Source organism: Folsomia candida, unplaced genomic scaffold (genome assembly GCF_002217175.1).
Source record: "Folsomia candida strain VU population unplaced genomic scaffold, ASM221717v1 Fcan01_Sc060, whole genome shotgun sequence".
NCBI classification, from domain to species: Eukaryota; Metazoa; Arthropoda; class Collembola; order Entomobryomorpha; family Isotomidae; genus Folsomia; species Folsomia candida.
Window position 1 is genome coordinate 56,820 of NW_019091252.1, and position 19,992 is coordinate 76,811.

At 35.3% G+C, this 19,992-nt stretch overlaps 4 protein-coding genes across 5 annotated transcripts; 2 read left to right on the forward strand and 2 right to left on the reverse strand.

Moving 5' to 3' along the window:
• Positions 1-1,481: 1,481 nt before the first annotated feature.
• LOC110862541 (serine/threonine-protein kinase 40) lies at positions 1,482-11,633 on the forward strand. Of its 2 annotated transcripts, XM_035845639.1 has the most exons (10): positions 1,482-2,310; positions 2,625-2,779; positions 2,878-3,015; positions 3,097-3,324; positions 3,435-3,618; positions 3,709-3,838; positions 5,535-5,685; positions 5,814-5,972; positions 6,253-6,520; positions 9,608-11,633. In XM_035845639.1, exons 1-10 carry the CDS (start codon positions 2,286-2,288, stop codon positions 9,730-9,732), a joined length of 1,563 nt encoding a protein of 520 aa, XP_035701532.1. In that variant the 5' UTR covers positions 1,482-2,285; the 3' UTR covers positions 9,733-11,633. The 2 variants fall into 2 exon arrangements, with proteins under 2 accessions (XP_035701532.1, XP_021967443.1); XM_022111751.2 differs by lacking the exon at positions 9,608-11,633 and having other exon boundaries at positions 1,483-2,310; positions 6,253-9,407.
• A 366-nt stretch (positions 11,634-11,999) lies between these two features.
• On the reverse strand, positions 12,000-14,407 carry LOC110862543 (retinaldehyde-binding protein 1). Its single transcript, XM_022111752.2, has 7 exons — positions 13,833-14,407; positions 13,643-13,740; positions 13,014-13,164; positions 12,743-12,936; positions 12,561-12,671; positions 12,338-12,494; positions 12,000-12,260 (listed from the first exon to the last, which is right to left on the reverse strand). The coding sequence occupies exons 1-7, from the start codon at positions 13,966-13,968 to the stop codon at positions 12,226-12,228; spliced, it is 882 nt and encodes a 293-aa protein (XP_021967444.1). The 5' UTR covers positions 13,969-14,407; the 3' UTR covers positions 12,000-12,225.
• A 956-nt stretch (positions 14,408-15,363) lies between these two features.
• LOC110862540 (coiled-coil domain-containing protein 12) lies at positions 15,364-16,669 on the forward strand. Its single transcript, XM_022111750.2, has 4 exons — positions 15,364-15,551; positions 15,679-15,966; positions 16,042-16,180; positions 16,244-16,669. The coding sequence occupies exons 2-4, from the start codon at positions 15,734-15,736 to the stop codon at positions 16,436-16,438; spliced, it is 567 nt and encodes a 188-aa protein (XP_021967442.1). The 5' UTR covers positions 15,364-15,551; positions 15,679-15,733; the 3' UTR covers positions 16,439-16,669.
• Positions 16,476-18,267, reverse strand: LOC110862539 (thioredoxin domain-containing protein). The gene is made up of 6 exons (XM_022111749.2): positions 18,107-18,267; positions 17,828-18,000; positions 17,580-17,765; positions 17,195-17,495; positions 17,003-17,128; positions 16,476-16,926 (listed from the first exon to the last, which is right to left on the reverse strand). The coding sequence occupies exons 2-6, from the start codon at positions 17,991-17,993 to the stop codon at positions 16,749-16,751; spliced, it is 957 nt and encodes a 318-aa protein (XP_021967441.1). The 5' UTR covers positions 17,994-18,000; positions 18,107-18,267; the 3' UTR covers positions 16,476-16,748.
• Between the last annotated feature and the right edge of the window lie 1,725 nt (positions 18,268-19,992).

Here is a 19,992-nt window from a genome sequence, read left to right on the forward strand (position 1 = left end):
TAAAATCGTATTTCATGCGTAAAATATGCAAGATTAAAGTGAGAAATTCCACATCTGCGCAATTTTGCTTATCATGTTCTTCTAAAGCTATATAACTTATCTTGCGCAATTAATTAATAACGAAAAGTGCTGATTATTTATATCTCCAGTAATTTTCAGTAAACGAATTGATATTAATTCTCATCCTATAAATAACTCTCAAACGCTTTTACTTGTATAAATGCAAACTTTCCGTTGGGATTAAAATATAAATGCTGAAACCACAAAACACGTAACTCTATGCAAATCCAGGTGGTTGAAAGTTAACATCCTCGTTATAAAATATTTTCATGCAAAAACGTTTAACAACATACTTGAACAAAGGTTAACTCGAATAAATAAAGTGCATTCGTTTACTGCATATTTGCACATGTTCGCTAAACTGCATTTTTCACGACCGATCAGTACTTACGAAACGTCACAGCTATTTCCAACTAAACCAACTTGAACACATCACAAGTAGAAAATCGCATTTACGTAGTCATCCAAAATCCATGAATTCTGTATGCGTCGCGTTCTCAGAGAGGATTCAGAACTGCTTGATTAATTCTGCATGCATGCAATACGCTAATAATATTGGCAGTTAAGCTATGCATGCAGATTACAACAATACTTATCTCTTTTTACGAATTGCGTTTTATCATCCATCGTATTTATTTATACGGTTAAAACATTCGTTCAAATTTAACCAGTAATTTTACCTTTAGTTTAACGAGCATATGAACTAAAAGCTTTTATAGCAGAAAGCGTGGCAATTTTAACCTCAAACGTTTTCAACTTCCCATCCATAAAGTGAATGTAATTTTTTTATCTCAACCCTCTTCATGTTCTGGTGAATATGATGCTTTGTACTTGGTTGCCATTACAGCTTTTATCCTGCCACGTTCAACTATTAAATCCTTGTAACCAACTTTTATAAAAGTTTATTCGTTGAGAGCTTTGCTTTGGGGGTGTATTTGAGAGCTCTGGGTTGCATTACATCAAATAGTGAACCTTTTGCGTAAGGAACATTTGTATTAGAGGGCAGACGGATAGAGTGCATTCACAAAAATACGATTTTATTTAAGCAAATATCAAATAAAACAATGCTATGCAAATAGTAATGGAGCTTGTAAAATTAGAAGAATTGCTGCAATGAATCTAATTAAAAAATGAGTTGTATTAAAATCAAAAATAAATGAAATGGCTTCAAAGTTTGACAAAAAATTTTTAGACTAAAATTGCTACAAATTTTATCCGAATTTCTCTAAAATTTCGCCCCGATTAAGTTCATGACCTAAAAAAATGAGGTCTGGGTGAGCCATTCTGCCATGATGATCTCATATCGATAATTTTGTCGAGTTCGTCGTTGAAGGAAAACGTTTTCTGTTTTGCGCACGGCACTCCAATCTCAAATTCTATTCCCAGCTATACAACATACAACCAAGTTGTACCTACGTAACACACTGCATTGCATTGCATTGAGAAACTACTTTGAACATAGGGTTTTATCCCATTCATTTCATAATGGCCACCTTCTTATGCCCCTTGCAATAGTAAATGCTGTAAAATACGCCATATTTTACACCATTTACTTCCAAAATCAGTAGAGTTTTGGTTTCTTAAACAAATCAGTTTCAAACTTACAGAGCACACAGTTTATAAGAAGTAGTAAAGAGCGTCAAATCGGAAATATATAAGAAAAGTGGAATAACAAATAAGAAGCCCTTTTTGGAGGAGCGTCGTCTTCGTCATCTCGTCAATGTTATAGAAGCAGGAATTTAGATTAACTTTCAAATTTTAAATGACAACAATGGATTCATCACTAGTTTTTGAAAACGTGAGCAGGCTGGGCGATCTCACAATTTCTCAAAAAATCCAACTTGTTCTAGTTCTTGAGGCAGGACCAGCACTGGAATTAGTAATTGGGAGTGATCAACCTTTACTGTAGATATTTTCCCATTTCGTATCTCAATGGCACTGGACTGTTAAAAAGGAACCGGATAGATAACATTTTTTAAAAGTTTATTTTTTTTGTAATCAATTAAAAAAAACCAAGATGGTAGCAGTTGACAAAATTATCTAATTGTGTTCATACAGTTAGGTAATTGTCAACTTGATAAATATTTTCCCAACTGTGTTTATGAAGTTGACGATTAGTTAGCGAAAAGGGAGAGAGATTAGACTGGAAGTAGTCGAGTTTTTTATTGGAATTAGGGAACGAGAGTTTTTTTCGATAGGTATATAGGTTAAGAAATATTTAGAAAATGTCCCTTGTGGAGGAGTTTACAGGTAAAGAAACATTTGTTTTATTAATTTTACTACTTGTGACTTGTTTCATGCATGTCAATTCAATCTCAAATTCCCAATCTCAAACTCTTGATCTGGCACGAATCACGCATCATGATGATGCTTTGGCACAATTTTTTGCAAATGCACTTTGTTGCAAACTTTTTGCATGTTTACATCATGTAAATTACATCACATCCAGTTAAAAATTTTATAAAGCAACTAGTCACTAGTTTGAAATTTATTAGAATTTAAATAATTTGATAGTGAAAAGAGTCGTAGTTTAACAATGGATTTATCATTTTTTGTCACAACAGAGGGATCCGAAGACAAGCAAAAGTACAATGTTAATTCCTACGTGAAGCGAGCTGGACCCCTCCTCCTCGGACCCCAATTGTGTAACTCTCCCGTCAAATGTGTGACCCACTGTCTGGCCAGGAAAGATGGCACGGACCAGTTTTACACGGTCAAGGTAAGGGCTCATCGATCGTCACATCTACATTTAATTGAAATTATCGTCCCGTTAAGTCGTTCTCGTAATCATTCAATTAATCCATAATTTCTCTTTAGATTTTGACCCTCCCCGACCCAGCTGTTGGTGAATCCACTGACGACATCCAAGGCAAGATCCTTCTGCATACGGAGTGCAGTTTATTAAAACGGCTCAACGGTCAGAAAGGCGTTGTTCAGCATTATGGAATGTATAAGGTATTTTACAATTAGGCGTATTCTATGTTAAAAATTGCAAACAGTTGTTTAGTAATATTTCCCTGGTTTGTCTTTGTATAGGACCTTGCAGAGGAAGAGGTCGATGTGGGTGGAAAAGGGTACAGCACGGGGCGTATGCAGGAAAGAATATGCCTCGTTTTAGGATGTTACATGCCCCATGATTTTTCTCCCGAGTATACCTCCTTGGTAAATCTGCAGCAGTTTGTGATCAAGGAGAAGAAACTGTCAGAATCATTGGCCATCAAGATATTTTATAATGTTGTCAAAGTTGTGAACAATCTACATAAAGTAAGTTATCACTGAAATTATAAAAATAGATGCGTTATATTACTGAATTTTAGACATACTTTTAAATTTTCAAATCTAATTGGTCCAATCGTTGTCTTGTCTTTACTTAGCAAAACGTTGTTCACCGTGACCTCAAGTTGGGAAATATCGTTTTGGACAAGGATACCAAGGAGGTCACCCTGACCAATTTTGGTTTGGGTAAGCATCTTAGCACAGAAGATGAACAACTTAGAGACCAGCGAGGCTCTCCAGCGTATATTTCTCCAGATGTTATCAGTGGAAAACCGTATGTTGGTGAGTAATTAATTAATTATTCTGCAAAGTATTTTTACTCCGCTTTCCAATTCGAACAAAGTTTTCATTTAGTTGTTTTATAATATTCAGGCAAGCCATCAGATATGTGGGCCTTGGGCGTGGTGCTTTACACAATGCTGTATGGGCAATTCCCATTCTACGATTCTAGCCCAACTGAACTATTCCGCAAAATTAAGCTCGCCGATTACACGATTCCATCGTAAGTTCATTTTAAATATCGGGAAAAATTGTGCGCACTAAGAAACATTCATTATTATTATTATTGGGATTTAAGATAACTCACTTTAGACATTGCTTGCTCGCTTGTTATCTGTTTGTGGTATCGCATTCCGTCTTATGCTAACTAAATGGGATGGAATTAAATGCATGTAACACGTGTGCAACTCACGCGATATCATAAATTTTGGCAAAATATCTTGCCAAAATTTGCGCTACGCTGCATTATGCCTTATTTTTCGACACTCGTGGACTTGATGTAACTTTGTATAACACATGATACATTTTCACACATGTTGATAGGCAGCAGTTTGTAGTATACGAATTAAGATTTATGATATACATGATAAGTGCTTGTCATTTAGTCAGTCTAAGGCGGTCTTCGATCCCAAGCAGTTAATCATTCTCTGCAAACTCGCTACATTTCTAATAAGAAATTACAATTCTTACTTAATTGAAGTTATTTTTTGCTTTACTTTTGACCTTACCGAATTGACGGTCAATCAATCCCAGTATAATCCAGTCAGGACGCCCAATGGAGGTTGCAATGCGCTCTTTATATAGCGCATTTGCACCCAACTGATGGTTCGTTATCGTTTTCTTGCCTTTTTAGTCTGTTAAAAAAATATTTACATTTTTATTGTTTAAAAAATATTTACATTTTTGTCAGACAAATTAATTATTTTTTAAACTGTATAATTTTTAATTTTGTTTGTCTATGAATTTCTTGTTTCTGTAAATTGTATACCGTTTTGAGAAAACGATTGTTCTTTGGTTATGCAGAAAGAAATTCTCAACTTATACTTTACATCAACAACTTATAAAAATCCTCTATTAAATAGTTATGTGTTACAACTTAAAGCATGTGCTTTAAACCATTTAATGTTGTAAAATTCAATTAACTAAATTCTCATACTTATCACTGATCTGTATTTTGGTTATCTGTGACCAATGCCCAAAAATTCACACAATTTCCGTCTCGGTTATGAATCTGATTCGGGATTGATATAATATTATATATGTAATTTGTTGGGAGCATTAGAGTTTAGTTTTTATGTAAAAAAATGTTACCAAAGTCATTGTAACAATCTAATTAATGGTACGAACCCAAAAATCCTGAAATTCATAGGAATAGTTACAAGAACTTGTATCGAATGGCTTCCTTACTCTTCTGCCTGCACTTTTGGAAGTAACATTTCTTGCCAGTACTGATCTTAAATTTCTAAATTGACAGTAATGGTTACGAAATTTACGTCCATCTCTGCAGAATTGCTACTACCTTTTAGTGGCTCTTTGGACTCAAGTCTTCTATTTATCCGGACAATAATAACATTAGGTCACTTTTGTACATGAGCTCAATATTATTCATCATACCTTGTACTTAATAGTTTGATAATTTGCTCAATTAATTAGTAGCTTTATTTTTTGACCAACACCCTCCATTTGTATGTGCGCACATTTATTGATTTAATAATTCTTCTAAAAATTGCTGTAATTTTAATTTGTAATTAATATTGATTGTGTCCTACATATTTTTAACTAATTGATGAATCTGCATATATTATTGTTCTAAATTCAAATCACTTTTATAATTGCTATTTTAATGCGTATTTGGTGGTTGGGACGAATAATGCTTTAAGTTAAAAATGAAGCTAATTGTTACTTTCGATATTTTTCAGGGAACACACAGTGTCGCAGCCGACAGTGAAGTTGATCCAGTCCCTCTTGGTTTTGGACCCACATGCGAGGTTAACTGCATCAAAAACACTGGCAAGGCTGGACGAAATAATTCGTGCGGGGGAAGCGTTTTTGGTTGATTCTAATTTGCAGGTAAAAGAAAAGTTAAAACCAATTTTCTAGAATTTTTCAAGACTTCCTACTTTATTGAACAATGTTTTCGATTTTATTTTTACGATTTTTAGACACTCATTGTTTATAATTATGCGCTTTTCTCTTAGGTCGTCCCGGACTTTAATCTGGGCCAGGACTATGACGATGACTATCAACGCGGCAGGCAATTTCGGCGACAAATGACGTTTCCGGAAATGAGTGGAGCAGATATCGAAATGATGTTATCTGTCCTATCAAATCCCACGTCCAACAAGGCCAGCGTCAAAGTACGAAAGAGTAAACTACATAATTTACCAATTGCTAAGGGTAGTTGCAGAGCTCTTTTGTCCGATAATTCCTATACTCCTTGCGACAGTGGTCTCCGTGTCGTGTCTATATGATGACAGCCTTGTTTCAAACAACTGGCTATTATGTGTGACCGTGCGTTGATTGATGTCAAAGTTGGAATTGGACGGGACGCTCTCGCGCTACCTTATGACGCGTTGGTAGACCACAAGAGAATTGCTGATCGCTGAGCATCCCCCTCGCAATTTGTTTCCCTTGCAGGACGAGGAATCTGTTCATGAGCCTCCAACTAAAGTTTCTAGATATCCATCCCTTGGAGGACTCGCCAATTTGAAAGTGATTTGTGCCGATGAGCCCACCAGAATCGTACCATCCGTGGATATGGCGACAATTCGAGAAAGAGTTAACGCCATTAGCACGCCGTCATCAGACGCCGCCGTGATCACTAATGCAACAAGGAATGCAGTTATTACTACTACTACTCAGGCACCACCAGTCCTAACGACACCATCATCATATAGACCGACAAGTAATACTTCTTACCTTGTTCGCAGCAATAACACGACTTTTCCGCAAATCGGTGCCGCTGCGCGCGCTATTGTTGTCGCAAGACGAAGACGTAATCAGAATTTAAACTTGGCTCTATCACTATCATCGTATGCGAAAAAGCCCACCACCGCGTCATTTCCTTCAGCCATTAACATGTCAAGCCGGAAGCGATCGCATCGCATCGGGGTTGCATCACGGTAAAAGATTCGCCCATACACAAAATTGGTCAAGTCATGTTGAAGGTTTTACGTATACATACACTGGCTCTTTTTCTGGTTTCATGAAAATTTTATAGTTAGGAAAACTTACTATAATAGAAATAATACATAGCTACAGGTACAACGTGCAGTCGGGAAATTAAGTTTAGTAGGTATATTTAAATATTAGATTCCAGGTACTACCTAAAATGCGGGAAATTAGTTTTAAAAGTTGTATTTATAGTTATGAATAATTCTGTATTCAATTCCTCCAAGTAATTAATTTTATTGGTAACATTTCTGGTCAAGAAAGGCAAACAAACTCATATACATAGAGTTCCATAAGCAAAGATTTCGAAGCATCACATACCAAGAATTAGCCAACTTTTTATTTAATTAAGTATATTTAAGGCGTTTTAACAAATGGTGGAATTTCTCCTTCCCTACTTTGCACAGCAATGTGAATTGTAGGAAAAGAATCTCCAATTATTATGATACAAATCAGCAACCAAGCGATGAAAATAAGGCCGAATTTAATATTAAATCGGTTGTGATATGTAAGGGAAAAAACTAGGCTAGAAAATCTAGGTACTACTGGTACTAGTAGGTACACAATAGATATGCATTAAAGTGACGACACGAGTCAACTGCCACATGTTAACTCCTGACCTGTGACCCATCTCATACCTGAAGTCTAAGTCTTGAGTAATACATATGTGCCAGTTGACTCATGTCGTCGTCACACTTTAATCATACATACATAGTTCGGACATCTTGGACTACCTGTCCACCAACAGAAACAAGTAACACAAGCGAGCACTCACTCTGCTTAATATAAAAGGATATAATTTGACAATTATAAAAGGACAAGTTTGATCTTTCATCTTCATAAAGGGTGAAAGAATTAACTTCCCAATAGCAATGAGAAGAAAGGCATACATAGGTTTGTACCCTTTGTACTGAATGCGTGTAATCCATCCAGAAACGAAATGATTCTCCAAACACACATGACGCTCATTATAATAATCCATAAGTTTTAATTATCATTTACTAGATAAGTTTTCATTCATTATCTATGATACACTTTTTGAAAAGAATTTTAAGAAATGTTGCTTTGTGGTTTTATATTTTGGTTAAGTATTTCAGAAATCAAAGTCATGCTTCATCATCAATCATCCTCGTCAGGCATCCATTTTATATTAGGGATGCATGGAAGGGAAAAACCAGGCAACTTACAAAAAAAACTATTCTAACTTTTGAGAGAACAGGAAAAAAGTGCAAACCTGCAAACAGTTTATACAAGTCATGTTATTTGCATGCATGTAAAACAACATGTGACAGTTAAAAACTGCAGAACAGAACATAGGCCAAATTGGTAGTGACACAATTGTGACAATGACAATGAGAGAAAGACATATATTTTAAAGTTGAGAGCATGAGGCATATAAAAAAAATGGGCTTCACAGCATCAGCATTCGTCTTTCAAGATTTCGTCAACGCGTCAAATTCGGAAGTCATCTACAGTATCACGACATATTGCGCCGCCCGCGCTGCTGCGTTACGAAAAGTATTGTGCGTGCTTATATCTCGCGCCGCGTCGCGTGCGTTCCTGCGTTTTACTCCAATGAAATATGTGCGTTTTAAAATAAATTCCCTCCCCCCCATTCCCGTTAAAAATCCCAGCAAGTGATTAGTGCTATAATCATGAGCAGTGAACTTGAACAATGTTTCAGTGAGTGATATAGCATTATTTTAACCATCACTTTTACTACGTCAATTTTACAGTTGGCTTTTGAGTTAGTAATTTCCACAAGGTTTTTATTCAATGTGGCTGCAGTCCACGGTTTAATTTACCAAAATGCGAGTTTTACTATTATGTAAAAACAGTAACGTAATATTAACTTTTAAGTGATAGGTACTTTTACTAAATACAATTTTAGATGATGAAAAACCTTGATTTTCAATAATGTGCTCTTCAACAATGGATTGCATTATTGCTACAGCCGAGCAAGTCAATAATGAGTGTAAAAAAACATTGTAATCAAAATCCACAATTTTTAAAATTTTGAATTCATTCAGTAAATTGTGATAGTGCGTTTTATAATTATATAATTGCACGGGTATTCATCGCGGATACCGTTTTGATTTTAATTTCTTCCTCCTCTTGAGAACCAAAATTATTTAATCAATCCAGAATTGGAAAATCCTGCACTATAATGTTGTTCGCTATATAATTATTAAATATTTAATTATCTATTTATTTTTATGTTAGTGTTAAATCTTTGTTAACAAATTAGAGAGAGATCAAGTCAGGATTGAGAGTATAGCGTTCGGATGACTTTGCAGTCATCCTATTATTACAAAGCGTTATGATGAAAAAGTCCAAGTTGGTTCGTGCTGAATCCTCCATTCACAGCTTTCATGAATACCTGAATACCGAGGTGACTCAATGATAGCTGACGATAGTTAAAGGTTTAAATGATAAATTGTTCTTGACCATGGTTGGCTATCATTTTGTTTTTGACCTTTTTTTCTCTGGAGATTCAGCCAGCCCAGCTCGGACAAATTTCTTAATTCCGCATTGTTCCACACGGTCGCTAACCTTGCCCTGGCGCTATTTTTCCGCAGAAAAATAAATAAACAAAATAATATATTGTGCGTTATTTCTTATATATTTTTGAAAAGTAGACTCAAAACTATAGATGCTCAATTTTGCCCCCTGTAAACGGCGTTACGATAAGAAATTGTTGTAATATGTGTCGCAAGACCGAAACCGCTCAGGGGTTCGCAATAATTCGCTGGCGCTACCTTGTTATTCATTATTTTGAAAAGATGAAAATAATCGTATTTTTGTTTTCTTGTACTAACAGTTACAGATTTCTTCCACTGCCTGATGTTGACCCAACTGACTTGGTGGTGGTCGTGGTGGTGCTTTACAAATACGAAGTATTGGGACGCTCTTGTCCGTTTGAAAATTGAATGGGTCTGCAGTTAGCTGAGATTCCTGTCGAAGAAAGGCCTATAAATCTAGGATGGCATATACCTAGTTGGTCTCGATAAGCTGTTCTACTTCCGTTTAGAAATCTGTTCCTGGTGACCAGTCGAACTTCCGAGTTAAACGAAGAAAGGCCTATAAATCTAGGGTGGCATTTCCTAGTTGGTCTGCTGTGGTTGGCTATGACGAAAATTCGACAAGCGGTTTTGAAGCTGAACACAATGCTGTCCTGGAGAAGGTTGTAAACCAGTTAGGGAGCTGATGATGATGAAATCTATCCAGTCCACCCAGATAGTTGTCTGCAATTTAGACTAGAGATTCGGTCTTGGGCCTATTATTGTTCTTAAAGAGGTCCTCGATGATGAAGTCTATCTCATGAGTCAGTTCGAGATTACAGATAAATGACTCAAAATGCAGAAAAGAAGTAGGATTTGTAAGATGAGGGAGACCAGAAAGATCATTCGACCAGAACATTAATCAGATCAAGATTAATAGCGAATGTCCTAGTTCTAGAAGATATATGAGGGAAAAAATTTAGCCAGGAAGACAGAAAAGAGGGTCGAGACTGTAATCAAGTTGTATTGGGGGGTGTGGGTTGGTAAGAGCGCCCACATGGCTGAGTAACACTGTTGAATTTTGCATGCCTCAAACTTGAATTTATTTTATGTGTTTCTCTTCTTCCCTCGTCAATTTCAATTCTAATCAGCCAGTGTTGTTTTACAAATTTTCAATTGTTTCGTACGTCAATTCAACTTGGATTCTGTTATATAGTTAACATTTTTTGTTTACGGTTCAGTCAAGTCCGTCAGTTGTTAATTGATTATTTATGAAGCTCGTCAAGTTCATTTGGAACAAACTTGTTTACTCGACCAATATTCGTCTTTGTTTAATCTCCAGTCGAAAATACTCTGCTTAATCTTCATTCTGACTTTATTACGTCTTAAGTCTCGTCGTCTATCCTTCCTGACCTTTCTCCTCTCAACTTTTCCTTGAAACTTAACGCTTAATTAATAATCTCACATCCTCATAATTTAATCATCATCGTACTTTATCAGCATACCGAATACAATTGCATCCATTTATGCGACAAGATATTTAATCAATTTACATTCCATGAAAATATTCATCTTTCCATTTTACAGATTTTTCATTGCCTAGATTGTCCACCTAAAAAGCAATCGTTTTACTGATTGCAACTTTGAAGATGAAGCTGATCCTTTGTGGTCCCAGTTCAAATGTCAATATCAATTTCCTGAATTCAAACAAAATATAAATAATAAAATGAAATTTCAAAATTTATTCAAACACTTTCACTTTGGTTTTTGTACTTTATTTAATTTGATTGGAAAAGAAGGATGACAAAATTGTATGAATTTCCAATTTATGTTTTCGGACCAAAAAATTGCATTTTGTATAAAATAAATCATAGTTCTGGGATTATCACTTTTACCTTTCCTTTTTCTCTTCCTCTTATTTAGTTAACCACAACTAAATTGGAATCACATTATTAACACTCATGGCTAACGTAGTTAGTTTGGAATTTATCAAGGTTTATTAATTGAACTATTTTCATGAACAGTTTATGCCAGCGAACTGAGATGACCAATGGACCAAGGATCTAATTTGAAGCACTCTACAACAAAATATGTCATTCTTCTTGAGTTGTGAATTGAAATGAAAAATGAAATGCATGATATTCTTTGCAGGAAATTAAATGAACAATAAGTAATTATGTAAATGTTTGTATTATTGTTTTAAGTATGTCCAAACAAGCAGGAAATGTTCTAATGCGGTGCCAAAATTAATGACTCAACAAGAAAGATTTTATGAACTTAATAAATGTATTCATCAATGCTCATCCGACACATTTACTAAAAATCTATAAAATAAAAAATATCCTTCAAATTCTTAAAATCTAGTATAAAATCGTCATCGTCTTGATAAATGTCTGCTGCATGTGATATGATATGTGCTGACAATTTGTGATTTGTGAAACGGGATCAATCAGTCTTCTTGGTGATTAGAAATGTGAGATGTGAATCTAGTCCTCAAAGCAGTTTCAAAATCATTTTATGCATATGTTTACGAGTGATAAATTATACATAGTCTGTACTGTGATAATCTGTGTGTTAATCGGTGATAATGTGGTAATTAAGAGTGCGACATGATTTTTTTGTTAATCATACAGATAATAAAATGAGATTTTTCGGTATCATATTTTTTTCATCCCAAAACTGTTGACTGTCCGATTATTTATTAAACATGTATTTAACTTTATGCCAACATGACATTTATTTATTTTACTTATTGACTTATTTAGAAGCTCTCATTATGTAACAGATATTTAATAGGTTATTTATATATTCCACCCATTCAACAATATCCCACACCCTTGAACAATATCACATTAAATTACAGAAACCTTCCTTCACAATTAAACCGGTCGCAGACTGGATTTTCTAATAAATTAAAGTATTTATATTCTAGACCAGTTCATGTCCTTGCAGTGTATCCATACTTGAAAAAGTCTGCGGATCATAAAACGCACATAGATATATTGTGAATGGTGATTATCATTTTTGATGATAAGCATATGTATACACACCTTTAAAGTGGTCATCCTTCTTTAATAAACTGTTAATAATGTTGAGGTCTGCATACTCTTTTTCTGGAACTGAACCCCCCAAGAAATCTGGGAGCAATTTAGCGTCAATTGACAAGCTCCGGTGAAGAGATGCAAAATCTCCTCCGTGAAAGTACATCTGCAAATGATGATCAATATCCTAATTTAATTAATATTTTGCCAATTACGTAAAGTGGCGTTTTACCCGTTTTCTAATCTTGTCTTTGAGAAATGGTTTTCCAAGAGCCCAAATCATATTGAATACGAATGGGTTGTTGATTGCGTGAAATTCTTTAAATCTTGCTGGATAAGAATCCTATAGATTTTTTTAAACGTTATTAAACATCTCGGAATTAAAGATGTTACATTTTATGGAACAATATTTACCTGCAGTACACCAGCCGCAGTTCTCAAAGTATTTGGTGAGACAAGCCTCACATGACTCAGGCCAAGTCCTTTGAGGTCCCCGATGACAGTAACGCCATGGAGTTGAGTATCGATTGAGATGATGATCTCGTCCAGTAGGAGAAACAAAGTGGATAAGAAGTCGTCAAAAGTGGTCTCTTTTGCATCCCATTTTTCTTGATAACAAAATTCAAGTAGGTCATTAAATTCGCTATTCTGCAGTCTTTTGTACAATATGTAAATAAGCACCTACCAACTCTCACAATGAAAACATGTCTTCCTCGATTGTCCCTGAATTTTAGGATGGAGCAAAGCTTATCATGGTAAAGATGAGCATGACATGATGGCAGCAATTTCGGTACCATGTGTAGCGTATTGGTGCGCAAATTGCAGTATTTCTTGTACTATTAATTTTCAACAGAATCACAACAATATTAGTACAACGTCATTATAAAATATATCACTCGGTAGCTGTACCTAGGCTTTTATATCATTGGGGTTATCTTATGAATTGAGGAAAATTGCGGATGGAAAATATTACAGATTATGTAGGCTAGACGCATAATTTGCGTCACTTCTCAGCAAAGATACATACATAGATACAAACACTGGTTCATAATTCAGGTTAATAGGTTTAGCAAGTCAACCTTTAGAACAAGTTTATCACGAAACCACACTCCGTCCGATCCACTTTGGTATCAAAGGTTAAAGTAAAGCAAAAATTTAATCCACGCATGGACTAACTGGATTGATTGAGCCAAAAGCAACTTATTTTTCCTGCTATGCTACAACGCAATTTTTACACGTGTCCCTCATCTCATGAAAAAATTACGATTTTACAGCCTCATCTAATTATCCAATTAAGCACGCACAAAATCTTACAAGTTTAGCAGCCCTGTCCACATCATATTTCCTAGCCCGGAGACACTTCAAGTAAAAGTCGTCATATCTTGAAGGATGCATATGGAACTTATCACCACCTAATAGATAATTACATAAGAAGAAAATGGAAATATAAAAATTAGCACCGCTAAAAAAAACATTTTTCGTTTTTAAATTATCATGTGCACACCTTCCTCCTTTATAAGTTCCTTCAATTCTTGAATTCTTTCCGGAATAAGGTCCTCGTTAGTTTCGCCGATTTCTAGCTTGGCTTTATTTCTCAGCCTTACAATTCGCATATCTTGCGAATCAATGTTGGACAACATTTTAAAATAGCAAACCTTAAATCTTCCCAAGTGATATAATTTTATGTAATAACAACACGATTAAATTTTTAAGCTGTCACAGCCTCACATTCGCCCAACTTGCTGCACTTGCATGAACTTTGAAACTGCATATAGTCGAAGAAGAACTACAAGGCAAAAGTCACACAGGAAATGAATAGTGCATTACTCGTCTGTCGCCTCTGCAGAAAAAAGAAGTTGATCCACTTTCTTTATCACCGATAGTATTCAATAATATATTACGACCAATTTTTGCACCAAGAGCAACTCTTCTTGACCGACGTAAATAAATACACGACAAACAACCCTTGCACATGAATATCGAATGGTCTTTTATGCAATTGGAGTCAGGACAGCAGTGTAATCGTATGGTGGATGATATCTCTATCGGTCAAAGTGCTGTCCCTTGCATAAGAAGACAAGCTGAGACTGAATGAACTGGAAACCACTCTGCTGTAAATCTCAGCTTGGTTTTAATTGTATGAGTCAGAGATTTAGCAATTGGTACAGGTCTGTACGATCATTAAGCTTGGCATCGAGTCGCTGTAATACCATACGAATTATTTAATATGCAGTTTCTGAGGGTGAAGCATGAGAGGCTTTTGATTTGCCACCTACCAATGTAAGGCTGTGCAAAATCGTATATCTTTGTTGCGTGACACTGATAATGTGCATTAGCACTTGGACGAATATGTGAGAATACCACTTTATTAATTGGCAAAGGGCACAGCCATGTAAACGAGCTTTACAGTGCATTTGTTGGGGGTAGATAAATATAACGATGGACGCTGCTGGTAATGAAAAAAGTGATACGAACTTGCAGAAATTGACCATGGTCAATTATTTACTTATCTGCATATATGTAAGAATTTGTCTTACTGTGAACAATTCAATTAACTTTGAAAAAAAGCTAGGTAAAATGTTTGTGCGTTTTTCTCATGGAATGATGACCTAGCCAATTCAATGCCTATCGATCCAATTATTTTTAGCAGCTTCTTGGCTGATATTTTTAATTCTGTCAATGATTAATTAATGTTAATGATTGCGGGAATAAAAATATTATCAGATTGCTTTATTAATTAAATTACACATTTATGTATAAGTTGTATAATCTTTAAATTACATATAATTCAATACGTCAATCAGAGTAGATTTTTAAAATTTTTTCATTTCAGAATTTCATGAGAATCTCAATTAGAATGGCAAGTCAAGACGATCTTTATTTATTTAAGCAAATGTACATATGTACATTTGCTATGCCTAAAACATGCAATGCAATGTACATTATGTACATAATTTTATGTCCATTGTACACAAAATTATGTACACATGTACATAACTTGAGATGAGACTTTTTCACTACCAGAGTTGGCACTTTCTGTAAATTTTTCTCAATCCATGTTCCGCTCGCAAGTTGCAAACAAGCAGATCAAAAATCGCTCAAATTCGCGAAAATTGTGAAGTTCTAGGAGCATAATTAATTGTTCATGCAGCAAATAATCTAATAAATTATATATACGTACGTGAAATACTAAGCAATTCAACCGGTGTGTTTATAGCAGACGGTAAGTACAAAATAACAGAAATTGTCAGTTATGAAGTACGCAGTTAAAGTGCTCAACTGTAATTAATTAAGAAATTTAATGGAACAATTATGATGTCGTCTAACGTTTAGCTGTACATAATTTATAGGGTTGATCAACTAAAAGGATAACCTTATAAATTAAAAGCCGTTGACAGTCGGGGGATGACGATGACCGAAGAAATGGATATTGAGATGGAAGAAGACTTTGTCGCAGCTACATCATCAGGGCCGCCCCCCGTCGTACCAGCGGAGGAAGAACAAGACGAGAACGTTGGCGCTTTGGAGGATGGTGCTCGGCGACGGAAGGAACGGCTTAGAGCCCTCAAACAGAAGTTAATGGGAGGTGGTGGAGACAAAGAGGAGAAAAAGGGAGACTCGACAACAGTCCTGCCAAAGTCAGTTAAAATTTGAAATAAAATCAAATCTCATTATAAAGTTTAGAAGTAAAGAAAGTTTGTATTTCGATTTAGACCAATATTCAGAAGTTATAACCCTGCCTTTGACAAATTTCAAGAAATTGCAGTCCCCAAAGCTAAAGTTGTTGATATCGAAGAACAAATTGCGGACACCTTGCAACATGCCGTCGTCAAACCAGTAGTGGATGATGTGGTAAGATATCATGAGCGTTATAAAAATAACAAAATATTATATAATAAGAACTAATAAAATTAGGACTTGACGAGCCTGGCGCCTAGAAAACCGGACTGGGACCTCAAGCGAGACGTTGCTCCTAAATTGACAAAATTAGAGAGAAGAACACAAAAAGCAATTGCCGAACTCATTTTGGACAGATTAAAGACTAATCAGGACAATTTAGCTGCAGCCGTCGAATTTAGTGGAAAGCCGAGGGACGAGGATGATGATTAGCGAGTTGTTAATTTTTTAAAGTTCTTAATACTATAAATTATAGTTTAGAGTTTATTCTTTCAGACTTTAGAATACATAGATTACAAATTTTTACATTCTCTTATTGATTGAGACCAAGATTCAATTTAACGGCAAAGTGACAAACGTTAAAGTGTAAATTGTATTAATGTGATGTAATTATCATGTATCACTTGTTATTTGGAATTAAAGATTTGGTATTTTTATAAAGTATTTCACGGTGGAATGTGGGTGAGGCACGGGGTTTTAATTAATTATTGCAAGAATTTTTCGGCCCCTTATAATATTCCTCTCATGTTTTCTTTTTGCTATCTTTCTTGTCTTGATTTGATTTCGCCACAGTCTTAGCTTTTCCAGACAATGTGACAAAGATTGCCAAAATTATGAGAATTGAGAGTCCGATGGAACCTAATTTAACAATTTGGGGATTTTCATGCATTTTCTCTACAATCATTTCCGTGAAGTCGTCACTGCAAGGAAACAAACAAAATATTTGCAACGTTTATTTTTCACATGAATAAAATTAATTATGAATGTTGTTCTCACAAAGGCGATTTTGGCGTAGGCACATTTTCTGCTTTAGAATTTCTATAAAAGTCAGTCGCAAAGTCGATAAGATTTGAGATTGATATCGTGTCCAGTTCATAACGGTACATTTTTCCGTGACGGAACCTTATGAATAAGTTTAAACAGACCATAAATTACCCAGTTTCGAAATATCTTAACCCGAATACTTACAAAATAAATGTTGGAGTGTCCATGACCCCAAATCTCCTCCCAGTCGCACCCCCATCGTTCGACTTGTCTACACGAGCCACATTCATTTTAACCTTAAGTTCACACGCTACCGCTTCAACAACGGCCTGAAGACGTTGACTTTTGACACAGGTCCGTTTCTCAAACATTATTAACCAATCTCCTGTCGTTGCCCCTGTAGCAGCTTGCGTCAAATGCTCAAAAGTCTCATCGTTCAACGATTTCACGGCCGGTTCAGGACACCTGTTCAGCTTGTGAAGAATTTCCTCCTCGTTGGCTGCCCCTGTAAAACAATTACGCAATTTGAACATGGATACACTATTGCAGCTTCTTGTTGCTTCTTAAATAAAATTAGTAATTCATATACCGTGATACAACATGGGTGACCCATGTCGGAAAAAGACAATGGCAGGTTCGAGTGTCGGGCTGTACAGCTTGGCCAATGGACTTGACACTACTTTCACAATTGAAGCGTCCAATGAATCAACCAGTGTTTCTCGGATAGCGGCCAATTCGTGCTCAAATTCATCACATTTAGGACAATTTGGTTTACCTTGAGATAGGATAATTAATTTCCGTACACAAATTTGTATAAAAGTTTTACTTAAGACTTACTAAAAATCGTTACGACATGCTTCTCTGTCTGGATAAGGTTAAGAAATTCGTTGTCCGACACTTTCTCCACTACATCGTTCTTCGTCCAGGCTGGAGAAAAGAGTAACGTGGCCAAGATAAGGCTACAACTGACAGATAAGGACACCCCTCCTCTTCTTAACAACATATTGCTCCTTTAAATACAAACCAATCCACAATTACAAAAGTTTCTCATATTAAGCAATATTAACAAATAATATTTAATCAAAACTTTCTCCAATAAAAAATAACTGCACTTACGAAACTGTTAATAATCTGGGCTAGATTAATTATAAATGTTTATTTATTTTGTGTTTAATTTATTAATAAATTGTGAAATATGTTGTTGTATAAATGACATAACATAACATAGTCTATCGGGAAATGAAGAAAGTTCCCACGGATGTGGATCTCGGTGGTGGTGAGCTGTCACTTGTACACATACAACATAGACGCCCGGCTGAATTGCTAAAATGAGACGTGTACTTTAATCCCAAATTTAATAATAATTACGAAATTCTCACAATTTTTGACTTTGTAACATTAAAGGTAATAATTGCTAGACATTTTTTGTCAGTCAATGCATGCGGAGCAGATGGCATAAAATATTATGAGCATTCTAAAACTCCTTTATGTCTGGATTTCTTTAATTATTATTTTTAGCTAGTATTGCTTCCATTCCCTCCTGTTGCATCTATTAATTAATCTTTGCAGTTAAATTTGGCTTCCACTCCAAAAATCACATATGCAGAAAGAAACCGTGTAGAAATTAAATAGGCCGTTAACCAACCAAGAAAATCCTCATCTGCTGTCTTCATCTGTAAACCACGACGGATTTGCATGCACATTTCAAAAAGGCAAAGACAATGACCGTTAACGTAACGTAGTCATCATCTGTTGTTCTATAATGGAAGGTTACATGATTTATTAACATTTCTCTTGGAAATTTCACAAAGTTCAAAAATCTCAAAAGTGAGTGACTGTTAGACGAAGTAGACGATACGGAGGAAAAGTCGGAACGTCTTCTTTTTGGGACTAAACATGTCAAAAGTCTTTCAAAAAAGTTGACGACGACGACGACACAGACGAACAAGTTGATCGGGCGAGGCCAGCGACCTAAAAAATATTTGTTGAAAATTTCCTCCGTCGATAATTGACTTATCAGCTTACCACATCTCATTACTCAAACATATATATTTTTAAGAAATATTGTAAACGATTTTTTCTTCTTCTCTTCTTAAACTTTGTACTCCATCTGTCAACTTGGATATTGATGGATGATATGTTTTGATGTTTTATGATTTTTTTATCTACAAGCTTGTTAAATGGTGAGCGTGGTGTAGAAGAAAGGACTTCGGAGTAACGTTTCCAATAGCCATAAAAAATTCTTTAGAATGCGTATTAGACTTTTACAGAATATTTAGTAGTAAAGGTCCATTATCAAGACAGAATTAGGAGGATGGAGGATGCGTCGTTGAACCCAGAAAAAGTTTGAGATGTTCTTTATTCGGTATGTCCATTAGAATTCTTTCACTTTCGTTCTAAACAAACGAAGCGTTCATTACCGTATCGTACAACCTTATCGTTCGTGTTGGTAAGTTGGATTGTATTCGTTTTAACTGGTCCTTGTCTGCAAACATGTTTATAAATGTAAATGTTTTTCTCCTCCTGTGTTCTGTTGGACTCTTTATTTTATTATTCTTAAAGAAGCTGTAATAATATGGAAACTTGTTCTTTTAAAAGAAAGTATTATTTTAAGTAACTCGGATCGGGTGTAGTCTAATAAAAACAGGACTTTTGTATGTATTTTCATGAGATTTCTTTACCCATGGATTGTCATTAGGAAGAAGTAAAAGTCAGAGTTGAAAAGCCAAAATTTGTGTGGTCTACGTCTAGATAAAAGTATTTTATTTATAAGTCATGGCGCAAGTGGAGAAGAATAATTGCATGCAATGGCAATAAATGAAATTGTATGATTAATGGGTATGACATAAAATCATGAAGTAAAAGTGACCTGTACATAAAATTTGCATTATTCACCCTGATTCTTCGGATAGCGAAAAGTTTGTTATTTTTCTATTTTCAAACAGCTTGTTTAAAAACATGTCAACATTAAATCCCGTGTCGCCAAACCAAACCGTTGTTTG

Excerpts from the sequence above, each read along its gene's own strand:
- LOC110862543 (XM_022111752.2), bottom strand. The coding sequence starts at position 13,968 with ATGTTGTCCAACATTGATTCGCAAGATATGCGAATTGTAAGGCTGAGA. Across the intron at positions 13,741-13,832 it reads GGAACTTATAAAGGAGGAAG|GTGGTGATAAGTTCCATATG; the intron begins GTGTGCACATGA and ends ATTATCTATTAG. Across the intron at positions 12,261-12,337 it reads GAAGGATGACCACTTTAAAG|ACTTTTTCAAGTATGGATAC; the intron begins GTGTGTATACAT and ends TATGATCCGCAG.
- LOC110862540 (XM_022111750.2), top strand. The coding sequence starts at position 15,734 with ATGACGATGACCGAAGAAATGGATATTGAGATGGAAGAAGACTTTGTC. Across the intron at positions 15,967-16,041 it reads TCGACAACAGTCCTGCCAAA|ACCAATATTCAGAAGTTATA; the intron begins GTCAGTTAAAAT and ends ATTTCGATTTAG. Across the intron at positions 16,181-16,243 it reads AACCAGTAGTGGATGATGTG|GACTTGACGAGCCTGGCGCC; the intron begins GTAAGATATCAT and ends TAATAAAATTAG.
- LOC110862539 (XM_022111749.2), bottom strand. The coding sequence starts at position 17,993 with ATGTTGTTAAGAAGAGGAGGGGTGTCCTTATCTGTCAGTTGTAGCCTT. Across the intron at positions 17,129-17,194 it reads GACACTCCAACATTTATTTT|GTTCCGTCACGGAAAAATGT; the intron begins GTAAGTATTCGG and ends CTTATTCATAAG. Across the intron at positions 16,927-17,002 it reads CCTACGCCAAAATCGCCTTT|TGACGACTTCACGGAAATGA; the intron begins GTGAGAACAACA and ends GTTTCCTTGCAG.
- LOC110862541 (XM_022111751.2), top strand. The coding sequence starts at position 2,286 with ATGTCCCTTGTGGAGGAGTTTACAG. Across the intron at positions 2,311-2,624 it reads CCTTGTGGAGGAGTTTACAG|AGGGATCCGAAGACAAGCAA; the intron begins GTAAAGAAACAT and ends TTGTCACAACAG. Across the intron at positions 5,686-5,813 it reads TGGTTGATTCTAATTTGCAG|GTCGTCCCGGACTTTAATCT; the intron begins GTAAAAGAAAAG and ends CTTTTCTCTTAG.